At 36.0% G+C, this 20,096-nt stretch overlaps 1 protein-coding gene across 3 annotated transcripts in view; it reads left to right on the top strand.

Annotated features, from left to right (window-relative positions):
- ACBD6 (acyl-CoA binding domain containing 6) overlaps positions 1 to 20,096 on the top strand; it is a 146,741-nt gene that overhangs the window by 75,026 nt on the left and 51,619 nt on the right. For 2 of the 3 annotated variants that reach the window (XM_081025864.1, XM_081025865.1), the window contains exon 6: positions 550 to 639. The exons of the other annotated variant lie outside the window; for it this stretch is intronic. In XM_081025864.1, coding sequence (XP_080881990.1) covers positions 550 to 639 — 90 coding nt within the window. The remainder of the gene's footprint in view (positions 1 to 549; positions 640 to 20,096) is intronic. 3 annotated transcript variants of the gene reach the window in all.

A 20,096-nucleotide genomic window follows, 5' to 3' on the forward strand; every position in this document is an offset into this window, starting at 1 on the left:
AAATTGGGGACGTTAAGGAGAAATGTTTAATTTCAAACTGATTAAATTTTCCTACACTTTAAGGAATAAACGAGTAAATTTAAATATGCTATATTTATATTGTGATTTCCACCTAGGTTTTAGTGCTCATTTATTAATCCGTATGATTTCTTTCATCAGAAGAAGTGAACATAATAATTTAAGAAAACTATCTTTTACATTTATGAAGTAGTACTTTAAAATGCACAAAGCATTTCTTTCAGCTCATTCATTCAACAAATATTATTGGTTTTATTGTTGTTACTATTTTTCTCATATCCACTCTGTAGGTGAGGAAATTGATCAGGCAGAAATAAGTCATTGGGCTAGAACATTACAGATCCCTGAAATAAAACTTAGGATTTCCAATTGATTTCGAAAAGTCTACTGCTTTTCCCACAGAGCGTTTTATATCAGTCATTCTTAGAATAACCAACTACAGTTTTACATAGGACGTTTCTTAAAACGTTATATCTGTTACACGGCCCTACAACTGGATTAACAGAGTCCTGTGTCTTTTTCTGTTTTCAGGGCAGAGCTCTCCTGCATTGGGCATGTGATCGAGGACATAAAGAACTAGTCACAGTCTTGTTACAATATAGAGCTGACATTAACTGTCAGGTAAGTGATGAAGAGGGAGCTTTATTTTAAAAAAAGAGAGGTAAAATTCACCATATTAGCCCTTGTAAAGTGTACAATTCAGTAGCATTAATATGTTTAATAACGTTATACAATCATCACTGCTACGTTCCATATTTTCATCACCCCAAAAGGAGACCTTGAACCCACCCATTAAGCTGTCACTCTCTGTACCCCTTTCTGGGCTGTTCTTCTCTATCACCCCTCTGCTTATCTGTTCATGTGCTTTCTTAAGTGTTACTTCAAAATATGTTTTAATATCTTTTAGAATAGATTCCTTCCCTACTTGTTCAGAATTTTTTCTGTTATTTTTCTATGTGCACTTGGAAATCATCTTTCCAATCCTTGCTTTCCCAAAGCACCACTAAGTTAAAAAACAAACTAAAACAAAAGAAATAAACTATTGGTGCACTCATATCTTTGATTTGATTTGTTTTGTTAGGAAGTGTTTGGAGGGACGTGTCCCCAAGTTAGGCATAGCCTGAGGCTCTTGCCTGTGGGTTTCCTGTATTCTGTTTGTTTGGGTGACATAAAACAGACGAACCGAAAACTGTGCCTTTATAGAACACTCTTTACTGCACGTCAGCTCCACGTAAAAGTTCCATGTAGGTTTTTAGAATGGATCGGTTAGGACTGTATGCCTGGCCAGTGTTTTCCTCCTCTGTGTATTCATTCATATGACCACTTTATATTGACCCTAGCCTCGATTTTCCTTTGTTATTGATGATCCTAATCCATGTGATCTCGCTTCAGTTGGGGAAAGTTTCTGGCTGTGTCAGTTTGGGTTGCTAACATCCTCCCAAGTCAGAGGGCTTTTGGAGATGAGCTCTCAGAATAGCTTTCCTCGTGTAATTTCTTCTTTGGTTTCGTCATTGAAAAGTGTTTTAACATATAGACAATATAAACATAATAAATGGAAAGACAGGTTCATCTCCCTCATGACTCAGTCTTTCTTAAACAGCATTATTATTGACTGGCCAATTGGTTGCCAAAAAGGAAAATCAATTTTACTAGAAGTATTTGCTTGGCCACAGATCTTGGTTACTAAACCAGCAAAGACAGGCTGATGTTATCAACTATCTGAAGACTAATTTTTACCATTAGCCTGAAATGGAGGAGTAATTAGACATGCATCACAATCTACTCTGTGTTTTCCTGTCATTTTTACCCTTCACTATATCTCTTAGATACTTTTATTGCACTGCAGTTTCTACATTCTGTGACTGATGGAATTGGAACTTTAAATTTTATTTCTAAGAAAGATCCTTTATAGATTTCATTTGTTATCTAGCAGTATTAGGGACACAGTTTTGTCTCTTTTACTGCTTGGTATTGATTTTTAGTTCAACTCTGGAAGCTGGGTTTGTAACCACATTTGCGATTAGGAGAGGGGTTAAATACACACACATGCACCCCACAGACCTCTCGAGTAACTTTGATCTTTCAAGCCCTGGAGAAAGATTGAAATTACCCCCAAAGCACATGAAAAACTATTTGAATGCTGAGGATTTATTCCTAGGTTTTCTCAGATTTATTGTAAAGTGACACCAAGGAAATGAGCAGGAGTGGGGGAGAAGTCGCGGCATTGTGGTATTAGATGTCTACACTGTGGACTGGGTGTTAGGAAATGCCAAAGGAAAATGTTTTGTTTGGGTGGTACTGAAACGTTTACGAACCATGTGATTTACAAATTACATAACCTTGTGGTTTATATAATGGCACATAGCAGCACGCCCTCTCAGTAAATACCTCAGTGAATATGTGTTGTAAAAGATTTCAAAAACATGAGAAAGCAGTAAAGATTTTGTAGGATGTCAGATGGGCACTTGTCTTATTACAGAGACCACTTCAGGGACGGTGTAGATGCCTGGCCACTGCGCTGTGCACCTGAAGCTGAAGCTGAATAACATTGTATGTCAGCTAAAATTTAATATGTATATGTAGTCACAGGATGTGGAGTACAGCATAGGGCATAGAGTTAGTGGAATTGTAACTGCTATATACCATGTCAGAGGGGTAATAAATTGGGGGAGGTTTATCACTTTGTGAGGGCTGTAAATGTCTTAACTATTACATTGTTTTGTACACCTAAAACTAATAAATATGTATGTATAAAAAAATGAGAAAACATGAGATGTTAACTATACTTGTTGTTGTGATCATGTCACAATATATACAAATATCAAATTGTTATGTCGTATACCTGAAACTATATAATGTTATATGCCAACTATACCTCAATTTGAAAAACGGGAATACGTGTGGAATGAGAGAATACATGAATGAATCTGAACAAAAGAGAAATTCCATATACATGTTTACTGGGGGTGCACTTAGTTGTACTTACAGCTACATGTTTCTCTTTATGCACTACTTTAGATGCATCCAGCAGATTTTAGATATATTTTATTATCTAGTCAAAATATTTTTATAATTTCCACTGTGATTTCTTTTTTTGAATGATGAGTTATCCAGATGTGTGTTGTTTAATTGCCAACATTTGGTTATTTTACAGTTCTCCTTCTGTGTTCATTTTTTGTTTGATTCTATTATGAGGAGAGAACATAGTCTGGAGAGTTTCAGTATTTTGAAATTAACACTTGCTTTTTGGCCCATTTTATGATGTATTTTGGAGAATGTCACATGTTCATTTGAAAAGACTGTATTTTGTAGTTGTTTGGTATAGTCTTCTACAAATATCATTTAGATGAGGTTGGTTAAGAGTTTTAATCAAGTGTTCTATAATTTTTACTGATTTTATCTACTTGTGTATCAGTTACTGAGAGAATTGTGTTAAAATCTGATTATCTGCTTTTCCTTTTGATTATGCCCATTTTTATATACCTTGAAACTGTGATATGAGATATAAATTTAAGATTGTTTTGTCTTCTGGTTGAATTGATCCTTTTTTTTCTTTACTGAGAAATGGCCATTTTAAAATCTGTTAGTTTTTCTTGCTTAAAATGTATTTTGTTTAATGTTATATAGCCACATCAGCTTTTCTTTGGGTAGTGTTTGCCTTGCATATTTTTTTCCCTAGCCTGTTACTTTTATCCTTTCTCTGTCTTAGTCTGCTTGGGCTGCCGTGACGAAATACCATAGACTGGGCGGCTTCAACAACAGACATTTTCTCATAGCTCTGGAGGCTTCTAGTTCAAAAGTCAGGTGCTGGCAGGGTTGGTCTGATGAGACCTCTCGTGGCTTGCAGACAGCTAGCTGCCTTCTCACTGTGTCCGCACCAGGCCTTTCCTCTGTGCACTTGTGGAGAGATCTCTGGTGTCTCTTCCTCTTCTGATAGGACATCAGTCCTGTCAGATCAGAGCCCACTCTTATGACCTCATTTAACCTTAGTTACCTCCTTAAAGAGCCTGTTTGCAAATACAGTCACACTGGAGGTTAGGGTTTCCACATATGACTCTGGGGGTGTGGGGATGGGCACGATTCAGTCTGCTAACACTATGTCTTTATATTGAAAAGTGTTTTCTTGTAAATAGCATGTAGTTGGGTCTTGCTTTTTATCCAGTCTGATAATCTTTGTCTTTTAATTGCATTGTTTAATTGCTTAATGTTTAATGTAATTACTGCCATCTTTCTATTTCTTTTCTGTTTGTCTCACCTGCTTTTTGTTTCTCTGTTCTTCCTTTCCCAACTTATTTTGTATTATCAAGTATTTTTTTATTATTCCATTTTACCTTCTTTATTGGGTATTTGCTATTCCTTTTAGAATCTTTTTTTTAGTGGTTATGATAGAAATTACAAAGTAGTCCCTTAACTTACAGTCTGCCTTAAATGAATACTTTTGCCATACTCTGAACAGTGTAAAAATCTTAAAATGGTATAATTCTGTTTATCCTTTTCCCTGCTTCTGTTGCTACAATTGTGATATATTTTTACTTCTATATTTGCTCCATACCTCACGAGATACTGTTATGTTTATTTACATAGTTACCCGTTCTGATACTCGTTCATTCCTTCTTGCACTTTCCTGGTTCTATCTGGTATCATTTTTTTTTACCTAAAGAACTTCGATATTTCTTAAGTATTGACTTGTAATGATGAATCATCTTATATTTAATTGTTTGAGTATGTCTATTTCACATATAGTTTAGAAAGATAATTTTGCTTGATAGAGAATTCTACTGTGTTGGCCTGTTTATTCTTTCTGCCCTCTAGAGCTAGCATTTCATCATCTTCTAGCTCTCATTGTTTCTTTTGAGAAGTTAGCCGTTATTCTTATGGTTGTTCCTCTGAAGATCCTGTGTCTTTTTTACTCTGACTGCTTTTAAGATTTTGCCTATATATTTTATTTTCCAGCAGTGGTTAGGTGTTTTGGGATGTTCTTTTTTTAAAAAACTCTGCCTGGGGTCCACTGAACTTTTTGACATAGGTTTCGCTGATTTTGTAAAATATTTAGCTCTGGTTTCTTCAAATATTGCTTCTGCTCCATTTTCTTCCATCATCTGGAATTACAGTTTTTCATATGTTAGACCACTTGACAGTCATATATTCTGTTTTACTATTTTTGTTTTGTTTTTATTTGTGTTGTATTGTCCGTTCTCTCTGTGCTGCAGCTTGGATAATTTTTGTTGAACTGTCTTTGTCTTTGCTAGTCTTATCTTCTGTTAAGAGTCTGCATTGAGTTCTTAATTACAGACATTGTCATTTTTCAATTCTAGACCGTTTAATTAATTTCACCTTTTCCCTTTTTCTGTTGAAAATTTCTATCTTTTCCTTTATGTTCTTTCACATATTTGTAACAATCATTTTTAACATTCTTGTCTTCTTAATTCAAATAGCTGAATTATCTCTGAGGCTGCTGCTTTTGGCTGTTTTATCTTTTCTTCATCTATCACAATTTCCTACTTGTTCACGTCTTGATTTTAAAAAGTTTTCTTTTTTCAAACAGTTTCACATTGACACAGACAACAAGAGTATATTTGAACCTTAAACCTTGAAATAGAAGACTATTTTGCCAAGATTATACCCTATCACCCCTATATAAACAAGGACATTCTACTATATAACCACAGTTTATCCTTCATAATCAGGATATTATCACGGATATGTTACTACTAGCTAACCTTTTATACATCATTCAGGTTTTGCCAGTTGGCCTTAGAATGTGTTTTATAACAAAAGAATGCAGTTTAGAATTATACATTGCATGTAGTTATGTCTAAAAGAGCCTAAAGGAAGACACTAAAGATCTCCCACAGAAACAGTTACACAGTTTCTGGACGTTTATGACTTTGATACCTTCAAAGATTATAGACCAATTATTTCATAGGATGTTTTTCCATTTGAGTTTGATGTTTCCTCTTGATTATGTTTGTCATTTGCCTTTAGCAGGGATATTATAAAACTGATAATACATTCTCATTGGAACCTATCTGATGGCACATACCTTCAATTTGCCCCATTACTGATACTTATTTTCATCATTTGGTTAAAGTGCTGTCTGCCAGGATTCTTTACAGTAACATTACTTTTTGTCCCTTTGTAATTCATGACTGTTTTGAAGGAAGATACTTGGAGATTATGTAAATATCGTATCTCCATCAAAATTTCAATTTATTCATGCTTATTTATACATCAGTGTGGATTCATAGTTCCCGATTTTATGTAATTGTGTAATACAGTGTTATCATTATTTAATTTTATGCTCAAATTATCCCAGATTTGGCCATTGGGAGCTGCTCAATATGGCTTCTGTTTCCTTTCGGTATGTGCCCATAATTCTTTGAGAATTTTCATACTTTCTGGCATAACAAGGACTTCCAGGTTCATCTTGAACTTTTCCCTTTCCTAGCCCTCGAAACAGCAGTTTCTTTAGAGAGCTCTGGTTCAGTTTAGGAAAGAATGGTATTTAGAAACTATGATCTGAGCTTTAGCTGTGCTCATTGCTGTTGGGCTTTCACTCTTTCAAGATCCTCTCACATATATACATACACACACACATTCACATCTATGTTCATTTTTCTGTGTGTGTGTGTGTGTGTGTGTGTGTGTGTGTATCAGTTCACACCAAGACCTCTACTTCCAGGTCAGTACCACAGGATTCATTTCCTATATTTGTAACTTTCTTCTCTGACAGTGAGAAACCTGGCTCCCTTTATACTATATTAACTTATTTGATCAGTCTCCCAGTGTGTGACCAATCTATCATGCTGCTACCATCCCCTCTCCTGCACGGATACCCTCGTCGTACCTAGGCTCTGACAGTTTGCTCAGAACACTTCTCTGGAGGGTGCCCTCGTCACTGCTTTTGGTCTTTGATACCTTGAGTCAGGCCGCTTTCCCATGTGAGTGCCTTCCTCGGACTCAGCTGAGGTGTCAGCATCCAATACATTGCCAACCTTTTATGGAGATGTCTCTTTCACTCCACTTGGTCTCTGACAGTCTGTACTGGGCCTTCTTTCTATGTGGACATTGTTTTCATCCTGCATGAGCTCTGATGCCTCATACTCATTGGGGAGACTCATTAGACCTTTGCCTGTGAGCCTATGAGTGTCTGCCTCCCTGTCCAGAAGAACTGATGAAGATTTGGTCTGTTTTTTTTCTGCTTCGAGCTTTGTTCTCCAGCTTCCTGCCCCACACTGCTTCCAATTTTGGCAAATGTGTTCAGGCTGAGATTTGATGTTTGAGGCAGGCCCTCTCCCTCAAGCAGGATTTGGTCTTTCAAATATCGCAAAACAACAGAAAAGTCTTGTGTGCTTTTTTAGAAACTCTGACTTCCCACACAACCCCTGAATTCAGGAAATAAATCATGTAGGAGAACAGCACTCTGTGTTTGGGACTTCTGAAATTTTTGAATCGTTGAGCCAACCCACACAAACTCCAAAACTTTTTCCTAATTTTATTTCCTCCAGTGTCATCATTCCATTTGAGCCACTCGCAATTCTCAAAAATCAGCAAATGTCCCCAACAAAGAAAGCAGCAGGAGAGCTTCTGCTTGCCTCTGAATAGCTCTCTGTTTTAGTTCACTTGGTGTTTTTTGCTTCTGTGACCCAAATGTCTTTATAAATACATTTTATTTTTCAATTTACCCAACTTTTGGTTGTTACATTGGGAAAGTTAGTCTATTATAAGAGGTGTGATAAAATAATACGATGAACGTTTAAATAAAAAAATTATTATATTGCCATTAATCCCCCTCAAAATATTCCCCCTCACTTCAAATACCCTTATCCCATCGTTCTTGCCACTTTCTGAAGCAGTTCTAGAAGTCCTCTTTCATTAGTGTCTTTAGTTGCCCTGTCGTGGCTGCCTTGATGTCCTGAATCGATTCAAAATGTTTACCTTTCATGGTCATTTTGACTTTGGAGAAGAGCCAGAGTTCTCATGGTGCCAGATCCGGTGAATAAGCTGGATGTGGACACACCCTAATGTTTTTATTTGACCGAAATTGCCACGTACTAGAAGCGATGTGTGACATGGAGCCTCTCTGTTGTGATCAAACAATATGGTGAATGCTGCTGCCGAGTGCCATCCAGCAGAAAGGCAGGGATCTTCAATACAGGAAGCAGCATGGCAAACCTTAGTAACAGTGTGTGACAAGTTTCAACATGTTGGTACAGTCAGTCGGGTGTGAACTACAGTTGAGAAAAGATGTGTTTTAAAGTGTACCATAAACCATCCTCCATCATAACAACACTCCATGTCACACATCACCTCTGGTACGGCGATTTCTTTCAAATAAGAACATTGCGGTGTGTCCTCATCCAACTTACTCACCAGATCTGGCATCTTGGGACTTCTGACTCTTCCCAAAGTCAAAATGATTCAGGACATCGAGGCAGCCACGATAGTACAACTAAAGACACTCCCAAAAGAAGACTTCCAGAACTGCTTCAGAAAGTGGCAAGAACGATGGGATCAGTGTGTTCGAAACGAGAGGATTTTGAGGGCGATTAATGGCAATGTGTCTTTTACTGTAATAAACTTTTTTTAATTTAGGCATTCATCATATTGTTTGATCACACCTCATATCTTCTTCCATCCTACCTGAACCAAATGCCAGCCATAAGAGTATATATGGTTTTTGTATTTCTTTTTCACTTAATATTATAGTGACCATTTTTTCATGTCATCCAATGTTTTTCAAAAGGTTTTTTTAATTTTTTTTTAATAGCTTATCTAACTGACGCTTTTTTATCCCTGGCTGTAGTGGAATACATGGTATATGTGAGAATATATGAGAAATGGTAAGATAAACGGGATACATCTTTCCAGAGTATCCATTTGCCTTGAAAATTTGGGGAAGACAAATAATTTAACTGAGAAGTAGCTCCAAAAATCATTTGATACATAAACACATATAGATTATATAATTGTGGAATAGAATATAAAATGCATACAGATTACTTAGATAAAACAAGAACCTCAATGAAATTTTATATTTTCAATAAGGCTGTGCAGTCATTTAAGATATTCTTCCAGTTTTTCTTGTTTTTCAACAATTTTTCTCCCAAGAGGAATTCATTTTTAGTTTAGATTTATCTTTCTTCTTTGTTTTTCAGTATTCAAGTATATAAATATCACTAAGTATCTCATTTTTCTAATTTTAGAAGACATGTATTGATCTTCCCCTTTTTTGTCTGCCTTTTAAAAAGTCCTCCTTAGGAAATAAAAAAGGCTTGCCTCCTCCCTTTACCCCCTTTTCTTTATTGTATATGTGGACACTGTTCCTGGACATGCAGTATTAAATATTTAAATTAGACTGAAAAGGTTAGATGTTTTAAAAAATAGAATATACTATTATAGAATAAATGATGGAGTATATTTTTTGTAAATTTATAAAAAATATTTAAATTATTTACTTTTTTCAAATTCTTAATTTTTTTAATGCATTTATAAACCCATTTATATATATGCGACATGTATTAGAGAAGTTAGATCATAAGAGCTAACATTTAAGTCTCAGAATTATAGTTACAGAGTATCTTAAGACCATGAAATTCTTTTTGGAATCACATTAAACTAAGTAAGTATATCACCTTAAATCAATTCTAAGATGAATACAGTCACTGTTAACCAAATGGTGTAGTTGTCATTGCCTGTCTTTGAATGAAGTTAGTCTTTAGTTGTGAATATTGTCACTTCATTTGAGTTACATTCATTGTTATATTGGCTTTAATGGCTGCTTAAAATATTTTCAAGAAGATGACTATAATTGCTATTGGAAAAAAAATTTATATGAAGAAAAGCACAAAAATAGAAGTGGGGAATAGATTTGATATTAGTAAAAGCAAATACTCATCATTAGAGAAATGACCCTTATTCCATAATTGTGTATATGCAAGTGTATGTGACCAAAACAAAACCTCTTCAAGAAGAAGTTACTTTCTGTTTTGAATCCAGCTGTTGAGTAGAGTACTGTGCATTGGCTGTCAGTCCCAAGGGCGGAGGGTATCATGCACCAATGACTAAACCCAGGGAGGGACTGCTACTCCATGGGGGATGGCAAAGATCATCACTGTGCCAGCCACCCGAAATAGAAGTACAGACACTTTTGTCCATTGCATCTTGGTGTTGGAGTCACCAAGTAAAACAACACAGGCACGCACTGGATTTACTCACATAGAAAAGAGACAGAGCAAGACCAGCTTCAAAAGTGGGCGTTGATCCCCCGTGCCAGCAGGTTTCTCCCAGTGTCCGATGCAAGGCAGTTTGCCTGCACGCACCCCTCTCATGCCACAGTGGAAGGAACCCTGTCCCCTCCCTGGGGAGGACAGACCTAGTAAGGGGTTGGCCAGGTGCCATATGACATACACACTTGAAGCAGAGGCCAGAGTATTATTGAGGCTGCAACAAGGAAAGAAATTCCCACACAAGGTAACAAGCCTGTCACAGGCTGCGGAGGCTCTTTATCCCTTGGTAAAGAAGTGTTCCAGGCCTGTGGCCCATTCTGCAGCTGTGCAGGGGTTCAAAGACTGCTCAAATGAGACTGCCTTTCCTAACACCAACATTAACAGTGTATGTTAGGTTTTATTTAAAAACTCTTTATTTGGAGATAATTTTATGCTCCTAGCTTAAAAGTTGCAAAAAAGCAGTGCAGTTCCTCTATAGCCCTTAACCAAATTCCCCTAATAGTAACTTCTTGCATATCCATCATACAATTGTCAAAATCAGGAAATTAACATTGGTATTATACTATTATTTAAACTACAGACCTTTTTTGAATTTCAGCAATTTTTCTACTCATGTTTTCTCTCCTAAGATTCTGCCCAATTTGGATTTAGTTATTATTTCTTCTTAGAGCCTCCTCCAATCTGTAACAGTTCTTCGATCTTTCCATGTCTTTCATGATCATGACACTTTTGAAGAACACAGATCAGCTGTTTTGTAGAATGTTCTTCAGTTTGGATTTGTCTAATGTTTTGTTGGAATTAGGTTATGCGTTTTGGGCAAGGATGTCGCGAAATGGGAGATGCCCTTCTCAGTACATGTCTTAAGGGGTTCACGTCAGTGTGTCTTATGACTGTGGTGTTATTATTTAACCTTGTTTACTTTGGGAAGGTAATGTCTGTCCGGTTTCTCTGCTGTAAAGTTACTGTGTTTCCGTTGTAATTAGTAAGTATTGTGGGGGAGATACTTTGAGACCGTGTAAATCCTCTTTTTCCCCAAACTTCTGCCCACTAATTTTAGCATCCATCAGTGGTCCTTGTCTAAGACATTACATTGCGGTGTTTGCCTCATGGTGATTTTCTGCTTTCTTTTTTCCTTGTGCCTTTATTAATTAGAATTCTTTTGTAAGGAGGAACTGGCCCTTTCCCCCCACTCTAGGCTCATCTTGTGTTTTCCCTACCCCCACCCTGGAATCAACCATTTTTCCAAGGATTTCTGATTCTATTTATTGAAGAAGGGTGTTTAGAAACCAAGATCGGAGCACTGGGTATGCTCATTCCTACCAGAATGTCATTGTTTCCTGGTTCTCTCAGAAGATAAAGCTAGGATATTATGTACATGTAGGAAATATATGTATGTATACTAACCCATGCATGTACATATACTATATTTCTGTATCTTTATATACATTAAATAGGATGTGTTTATACTGACATCTTCTATTGCAATGCAATACCTCAGGATTTAGTTTAGCCTTTCGTTATTTATAACTTTATTCTCCAACAATGAAAAACTCAACGCTCGTTATTTTTTTCAACCCTAGTGTACATACAATGTAGTTTCAGAATTGCTAACATGTACATCTATGAAGCATATTTACTAACTAGATTAAAACATTTATGGGGCGGCCGGTGAGCTCAGTTGGTTAGAGCATGATGCTTGTAACACCAGGGTTGCCCGTTCGATCCCCGCATAGGCCACTGTGAGCTGCTCCCTCCGCAACTAGATTGAAACAACTACTTGACATGGAGCTAAAGGGTCCTGGAAAAACACCCTTAAAATAAATAAAAGTTTTTTTAAAAAAACAACATTTATGTATAGTTCATTATGTATTAGCCTTACAGTATCCAATCATGATACTGTTTTCAAAAGTTACTTAGTTCTTTTCTTCCCTACCCCCTTCAGTATGATTGTTATTCAGGGCAGGTTGGTTCATCAGTGTTTGTATACCATTTTAGATTTGCCCCACATATTGGTTGGTTTTAATTTTTGTTTATTTTGGGGTGATGTGAATCATTACTGTGGTTCATAGTAATTTTAATAATATTAATAGTAATATTACTAATAGTCATAGCTATTCCAACCGCCTCCCTTCTTTCCACTACATTCTCACCCACTCCATATAGGTAATCAATCTCTTTTGTTTCTGGCTTATCCTTCCCATATCTCCGTTGTAGAAATGAGCAGATACATGTGCATTTTCATATATCTTTTTCTAATTTACATGAAATACAGCATACTGTAGATATTCTTTTGCACTTCGTATCTTTCATTTAACAGTGTGTCTTAGAAGTTACTCTGTATCATTTTAGAGACTTTCCTCCCTTTTTCACAGCTGCATAGTATGCCTTTGTGTGGATGTGCCATAGTTTATTCAACCACTGTCCTTTGTGTGGACATTTAGGTCATTTCTAGTATTTTGCAGTTACAAACAATGTTGTAACTAGTAACCTTGTACATATATATTTTCATATTATTGGGTGTATACTTCCAGGACAGATTCCTCAAAGTAGAATTACTGGGTCAAAAAGTAAGTGCAGTGTAGATTCTTTAGCTATTAACAAATTTCCCTCCAGAAGGGTTGTACCAAATTGCATTCCCATTAACAATATATGAGAGTACCTTTTTTCTTACAGTCTTGTCAATATATTGTGCTGTCATCATATTTTCAAATCTTTACCAGTCTGGTAGAGAAATGGTTTCTCAGTATTGTTTTAGTTTGCATATGTGAGTTGTTACATTTTTTTTGTAGGGTTGAGGGTTGTTTTTATATCCTTTTTTGGTGTGACTTGTCTGTTCACATTTTTCTATCAGGTTTTTGGAATATTACACCTCAATTTTTAAGAGTACTTTATATATTAAGTATATTAGTCCTTTGTGGTATATGTTGCAGATATTTCCCCGCCCTGTTCCCCCACCCCCCAGTTTTTAGTTGTCTTTTGACTTCATTTGTGGTATCTATTGTCACATAAATTTTTTTTTATTTTTATATAGTCAAATTTATCAGTCTTTTTATTGCCTCTGGATTTTAAGTCATGGTTAAGAGCTTTTTCTTACACCAAAGTTAAAGAGGAATTTATCCACATTGTCTTCTAGTACTTGCATGGTTTCGTATTTTACATTTAGATCCCTAAAGGTATGGTGTGAGATATGGACCTAATTTTGTCTTTTTCCAAATGGCTTCTCAGTTATCCCAGCATCATTTATTTGGAAGTCCATTCCCCAGTGATTTGAGATGCCACCTTTGTCATATACTAAATTTCCATATGTTTTTGGATCCAATTCTGGATGACACAGTCTGTTCAGCTGGTCTTTTTGACAATTCATGTAATAATACAACATTATTAAGTAAAGTGGCTTCATAGTTAGGTATTAATATCTATCTGGAACTGCTATTTCTCCCTCATAGTTTTTTGTGTTTTTTTTTTAAGATTTGATTGGGGAAGGAGAACAGGACTTTACTGGGGAACAGTGTGTACTTCCAGGCCTTTTTTCCAAGTCAAGTTATTGTCCTTTCAATCTTAGTTGTGGAGGGTGCCGTTCAGCTTCAAGTTGTTCTTTCATTCTTAGTTGTGGAGGACGCTGCTCAGCTCCAGGTCCAGTTGCCATTGCTAGTTGCAGGGGGCACAGCCCACCATCCCTTGGAGACAGTCGAACTGGCAACCTTGTGGTTGAGAGCCTGCGCTCCAACCACTTGAGCCATCCGGGAGCTCAGTGGCAACTCAGCTCAAAGTGCCATGTTCAATCTTAGTTGCAGGGGTCGGAGCCCACCATCTCTTGTGGGACTCAAGGAGTTGAACTGGCAACCTTGTGGTTGAGAGCCCACTGGCCCATGTGGGAATCGAACCAGCAGCCTTCGGAGTTAGGAGCATGGAGCTCTAACTGCCTGAGCCACCAGGCCAGCCCCTCCCTCATAGTTTTTAAATGTCTTACTGGCTATTATTGAGTGTTTGTTTTATATGAACTTTAATATCACTTTGTGTAACTCCATAAAATAACTTCTTGATATTTTTATTGGAATTTCATTGAATTTATAAATTAGGGAGAATTGACATATTCATAATACTGAGTCATCCTATTCAAGTATAGGAGATATCTTTCCATTTGATCAAGTCTACTTTTGCATCTTTCAGGAGTATTTAAAAGTTTTCCTCTTATAAGTTTGCATATTTCTTGTTAAATTTATTCTGAAATATTTAATATTCTTTGGTACTATAAACTGTTTACTATTTATACATTTTTCAAATAATATAGGAGATTTTTAGATCTCCAATTTCTTTAATGTTATTCCATTACCATTTATACAAGTCATTGTCTACATTTCAAATATTTCTACTGTAAGTGAAGATGTAAGTATGTTAAATTTTCCTGTTTTCCCTTACATATTGTACTCGTGACCCTAATTAAGGGGTCATTTGGAAAGTCTGGGCTAATGTGTTAAATCACCTGTATGATTTGTAAAGAATTGCTTTAATTCCACTTAAGAATACACAATTAATGAAAGTCAGGTGTGAAAACAGAAGCTCTTTGCCAAAATACAATACATTTTGTCATTTGATCATTTTTTTCCTGCTGAGTAGATTATTATGAAAATAGCCTTAGCCTGCAAATTATTTCTTTAATCTTGATTCACTCACATTGTAGAGCCCAGTCCTCATACCAGTTTTACTTTCTTCTTAGGCTACTAACATGTTTTGGGTGCTGAGGAAGAAATGTGTACTAATACTTGAGCTTAGAACCTTTCCATGAGAAAATATGAAACTCTTTAAAGTGAGTAAAGTTTTACATAAGCTACAGAACCCATGTGAGGTAGTGAGAGAGGAATGTCCCGGGAAGTGGAGGTTAAATCCAATAGCTGTACTTTTAAAAAATATAATTGTTTTATTTTTCATTATAGGAACATTTGCATACATACCAGTTTCTTTCCTACAAGATTATTTGATAACACTTCCATTTTTAAAGGCTCTGTAAATCACTGATATATAATGTTATGGCTTATCTTTTTACTCTCAGAATGTGCCTTCGAAATATACATGGAGTTCATGGCATTTTGAGGGCAGAGTTTGATTTTGCATCGCTTTTAATATTGAAATTGCTACTACACTTGGGCATACTGGTTAAATCTCTTCTTTATATTTCTTTGAGCCAATCACAACTCAAAATTTTAATAATCAAAGATAGTAAAAGGGTTTTTACTTTGTCAAAAACATCAGTTGATAATGTAAACAGTTTTGGGGATTCTCTTTATACTTTCTAAAAATCTTGCAATTTCAGTATCAAATACCAAATACTGTATTCCAGAATGTGAGTATTCTTACATAATATTCTTTACATTTTTAAATAATTTTTTGTATCTAGTGGGTAAATCATAAAATTAGAATAGTATATTTAGCAAATACTGATCACACTGATTATCGTTGATATCAGCAAGATTTAGAATTCTCATTGGCCAGTATGTAATCTGTCCCAAAGGGTTATGGGTTAGAAATAAATCTATTTGCACATTTTTTTGCTTTGCAAGCTTTCATATTGCCTTCTCAGTTACATTTTGATTTGTCTGGTTTTAGTGCATTAACTAGCTATAGGAAAAGTACATTTAACTAAAGACTAGTATTTTTCTAGATGATGGTATTTTTCTTGATGCTCTGAGATTATTAAATGTTTTAAGTTACATGTTTGCAAATGATTGTTTTAATGAGTTACTATCTAATGAAACCCTAAAATAGCGAAGTGCTAAAATGGCAAATAGTACTTTGATTTCTCTATGCAAAGAACATGTTTAGAAAGCCAAAATAAAAGGGGAAATTCCAATGAAGGAAAAGAAATAAAAGTAAATGAGGTAATCAAAGTCAGAGAAATTGATATTGGCAGGTTCTGAATGATGTTCCTAGATGAGCAATCTTTCAAAATACTTCTTGTACATTGCTGCTGTTCCTTTATTTATTATTAAAATAACATGATCCATGAGGAGCTTGGGGTGACTCTCGGCCTAGCTAATTCTAATTAATCCAGTCAGGGAGAGCAGTAGGGTAAGTGGAGCAGTCTATCGGATTGAAATTCATAACTTAATTGAGGTCAGAGTCCCGGTCTGGGAGAACAAAAGTCTTTTGCTGGGACCAGGCAGATCAATAGCAATAAATATCTGGCTTGGATACAAGTAGCTTATAGTGACAGATTATCTGACAGTGGCCAGAGGTCTTGGTTCTGTTAAGGGCAGTCTCGAGCATGCCATGGTTCTTACTGATGTGCAATCCTTACCCGTGACACTTGGAAAGAAGTAAATGGTACCCTCAAGAACTCTTGAAAGTCTTATGGGAGCACTACGTGTGAAACTCCAGTTACTTCTGTTTGTCATTATCCAATGAACATTCTCTAATGATACATTTTTTAAGGTGACAGAGGAGTTTCTATCATTTTGCCAGTAAGATCCAAAGGATTTGCAAAGTTAATTAATCGTGAGAGCTAACTGAAAAAGATCACGTAGAATTGCTTTGGGGGAGAAACATAACCCAAGACTGTGTTGTCTTGATTTGTATACTCGTGTATGCGTTAACTACGAAAGTTAAAGAGGACCACGTTACGTTAACGTTGAATTAGTGTTAACTCTTTTAAGTGTGATGGTGGTATTGTGGTTGTGTAGGAAATCGCCTTGTTGTTTTTAGGTACACACTGATATATTTAAGGACAAGAAGTCCTAATGTCTATCATTTCTTTAACCTACTTCACCAAAGAAAGAAAGATAAAAAGAAAGAAAATATGACAAAATAGTATCAATTATTAAATGAATAATGGGTCTGTCCCATCATTCAAAAATAACAACACAAAAGAACCTTGTGGAATAAGACCATTAGTCTAGTGTGTTACTAGGAAAGGTTTTCCTCTGTCCTGTTCTGTTCATACTTTTAATTTCTACTTAGTTGTCAAAAGCTTGGCTGTTTATGCATCATATTATTGTTTATCCATGATGATAATTACTTAAGTAGCATAAAGCCTTGGCATTCCACTCATCATTTAATAACATTATTGCCGCTGAGGCTCAACTGCCATCTGACTGTGGGAAAGGGACTCTTGGGATTTGCAGTTGTTGGTCTTGAAAGGTATGGAGAGCTTCATAGTATATATTCCATTTTCACTGACATGTCTGTGGTTCAAACCATCATTCTTTCATCCGTATATTATTGTGGCAACTTATTAACGTGACTTTTTTGATCCTACGTAATTATAACAGGTTAGTCTTCCTTTAATGTCATGATCTAAATGCTACTTCAGTATCTAAATGATTCTATTATCAAAAACCTCTAATAGTTTCTTACCTACGAATCAATTCTCAGCTTTTATGATTGACTCTCAAAGCCCCACCTCTATGACCAAACGGTTTTATCCAATATTCCTCACTTTTTGAAATTGCTGAACTCACTTTGTATAGCCCCGAAGTCCCAAACCTGAGTCACCAGGAATTGTGACTCAGTAGGTGAGTCCCAGGGGTGGGGGTGGCAGGTTGGGAGGATGGGAATCTCAAAGTTATAAAACGTCTACACATAATTCTGTGGTGCCAGGTTTGTAATTCTAAACCCCATATGCACCTGCCCATTCTTCAGTGCTACCTATCTTAAGTAGGAGTTAGGATAAAAACAGTCAGACTAAAGTAATTCAATCACTGCCTGTGATGAATCACTAACTGCTTAGAATTCTTAGCTACGGTTGCATTTTTAAAGGAGGGATACAAATTTAGATATAATCCTATTGGCTAAGCATTTGCTATTTTTCAAATAATTATGTAAGATATATCTACATATTTGGTCTCCATTTTCCTTGTAATAATCCTGTGAAATGAATTTTTTCCGCATAGTAATCCAAAGTCACACGGCTGCTGCCCCATCAAGATTCAAATCCAATAACAAATGATCTCTGGTAAATTTTCAGTTAGTTTATCAAAATACAGTGGAAACATTAGGGTTTTTTAGAGAAGTTATTTTGAAGCAGAACAAATAAGGCAAAAGAACATGAGGTCATTTTCCAGCATGTTTCTGCCTTTCATTCATTTTGGAACTCACCTATTTTCTATAAATTCATGTACACAACAAAATAATAATGAAAACAACTCCTCTCTGATGGCAAATTGGTGTAGTTTTTAATGGATCATTTGGAAGCCAAATGTAGTCAGACTTTCTACCCTGAGTTCAGAAAGCGTGGTAGAAAAATTCTTATTCAAGGAAGATAAAAAAGAGGAACCTTAGTTCTCAAGAAAACACCACTATATATATATATTGGCATATCACTGCACATAACACTTAATATATGTTTGATATAAGCAAAGAATAAAGATTTAGAGTGGAAATAATAATTCCTCAAAGAAACTATGTCTTTTAGAAATTTATGGAGAGAAATTAGATTAGTAAAACTTGATATTAACAAGGTTATCTGAATACTTCATGACTTTATTGACATATCTGGTCAATATGCTTACTTATAAATTAAAAAAATATACATATATGCTTACTTATTCTGCAGAAGATTGTTTGAGAGAGGCAGGCCTAAACAAATGTGCTGTAACGCACATATCAGATAGTCATTCTTGAGCAGTGGATGCTAAAGGCTTTGTTCTACAGATAAATGAGATGTACGTCTAACTGAAGGTTACGCGTTATGAGACTGCGGTACCCGTACTGAAGTGACGTATTGGCAATGGACTGGTTTTGTTTCATGTAGCTGTTACTTGTTTTTTTCAAACACTTATTTATTTCTTAGAAATGCAATTTCTTATTCAACATACTTTTTAAAACTGTGAATGGTTTGAAAGAAACAGAGTCTTAGGAAATGGTAGAAGATGTTCATTTATGACTATAGAGTAGAAAAGAGAAAGAGCCGAAGTATAAGAAATTCATTTCTCTGTCTTTTATTTTACCCTTCCCAAATGTAAAATGTACACCCACTTTGTACTCTTAAATCACATATTCACCAGGAATGCAATTGGCTCATATAGACACCAGTCCAAAAGGCCCAGTTCACTTCCAAGATGCAACCTTAGGGTAGATCACGCTGCTGGTGTATGTGGCCACAGGGCAAGGGAATGGAAGGTGGGGGAATGGTTTGAGCTTGGACATGGGAGCTAAGGTGTCTGGACTCCTGTACATGAGGCCCTTTGTGATGTAGGAGGGGGTGGGAATAAAAGGGGTTCTGGAGATCATCCATTTGTACTCTTGCCCTGGGAACATACCAGTTTTAGGGGAGGCCTGCCTACCAGCTTGGTGGTTCTCAGGGTGCCCTGTGAATCCCCACAGAGGTACCTAGAAGCTACCTCCCACTTCAGCTTTTACCTATTTTAAGATTAGACTTCTGAATAAGATTTTGTTTTAAGAAAGAGTTCTCCTATAATGGATTATGAAGGTAGAGACTACCTCTAGTCCTCACTGTGTACAAAGGCTTTGGTATTATTTAAGTCCCAGCAGCTTTAGAGGCTTTTTGTAAATATCTGTTGACTAATAAAACAAATGTATTCAGCCCCTTATGCAAGAAATGGCTACATCTCCAAAAAATGTAGACAGAGTTTTCTGGGTTAACGGATAGACAAATGTCAATGCACAGCAAGTCTGAAAATGGTAAGCAAAGCTGATTGAACCAGTATTTAAAGATCACATATTTTTATGATTTTTTTCTCTATTCTACAAACTATATTTATATATATTAGCTCATTTTATCGTTACAGGAGTCCTTCTGATTGTCTTCATTTCACAGTTGAGGAAACTTAAAGCTCAGAGAGGTTATGGGAATTGCTTGAGAACACAAAAAGCTAATAAGTAGGATAACCAGAG

The sequence above is a fragment of the Rhinolophus hipposideros genome, assembly GCF_964194185.1.
Source record: "Rhinolophus hipposideros genome assembly, chromosome: 19".
In the NCBI taxonomy this organism is placed as follows: domain Eukaryota; kingdom Metazoa; phylum Chordata; class Mammalia; order Chiroptera; family Rhinolophidae; genus Rhinolophus; species Rhinolophus hipposideros.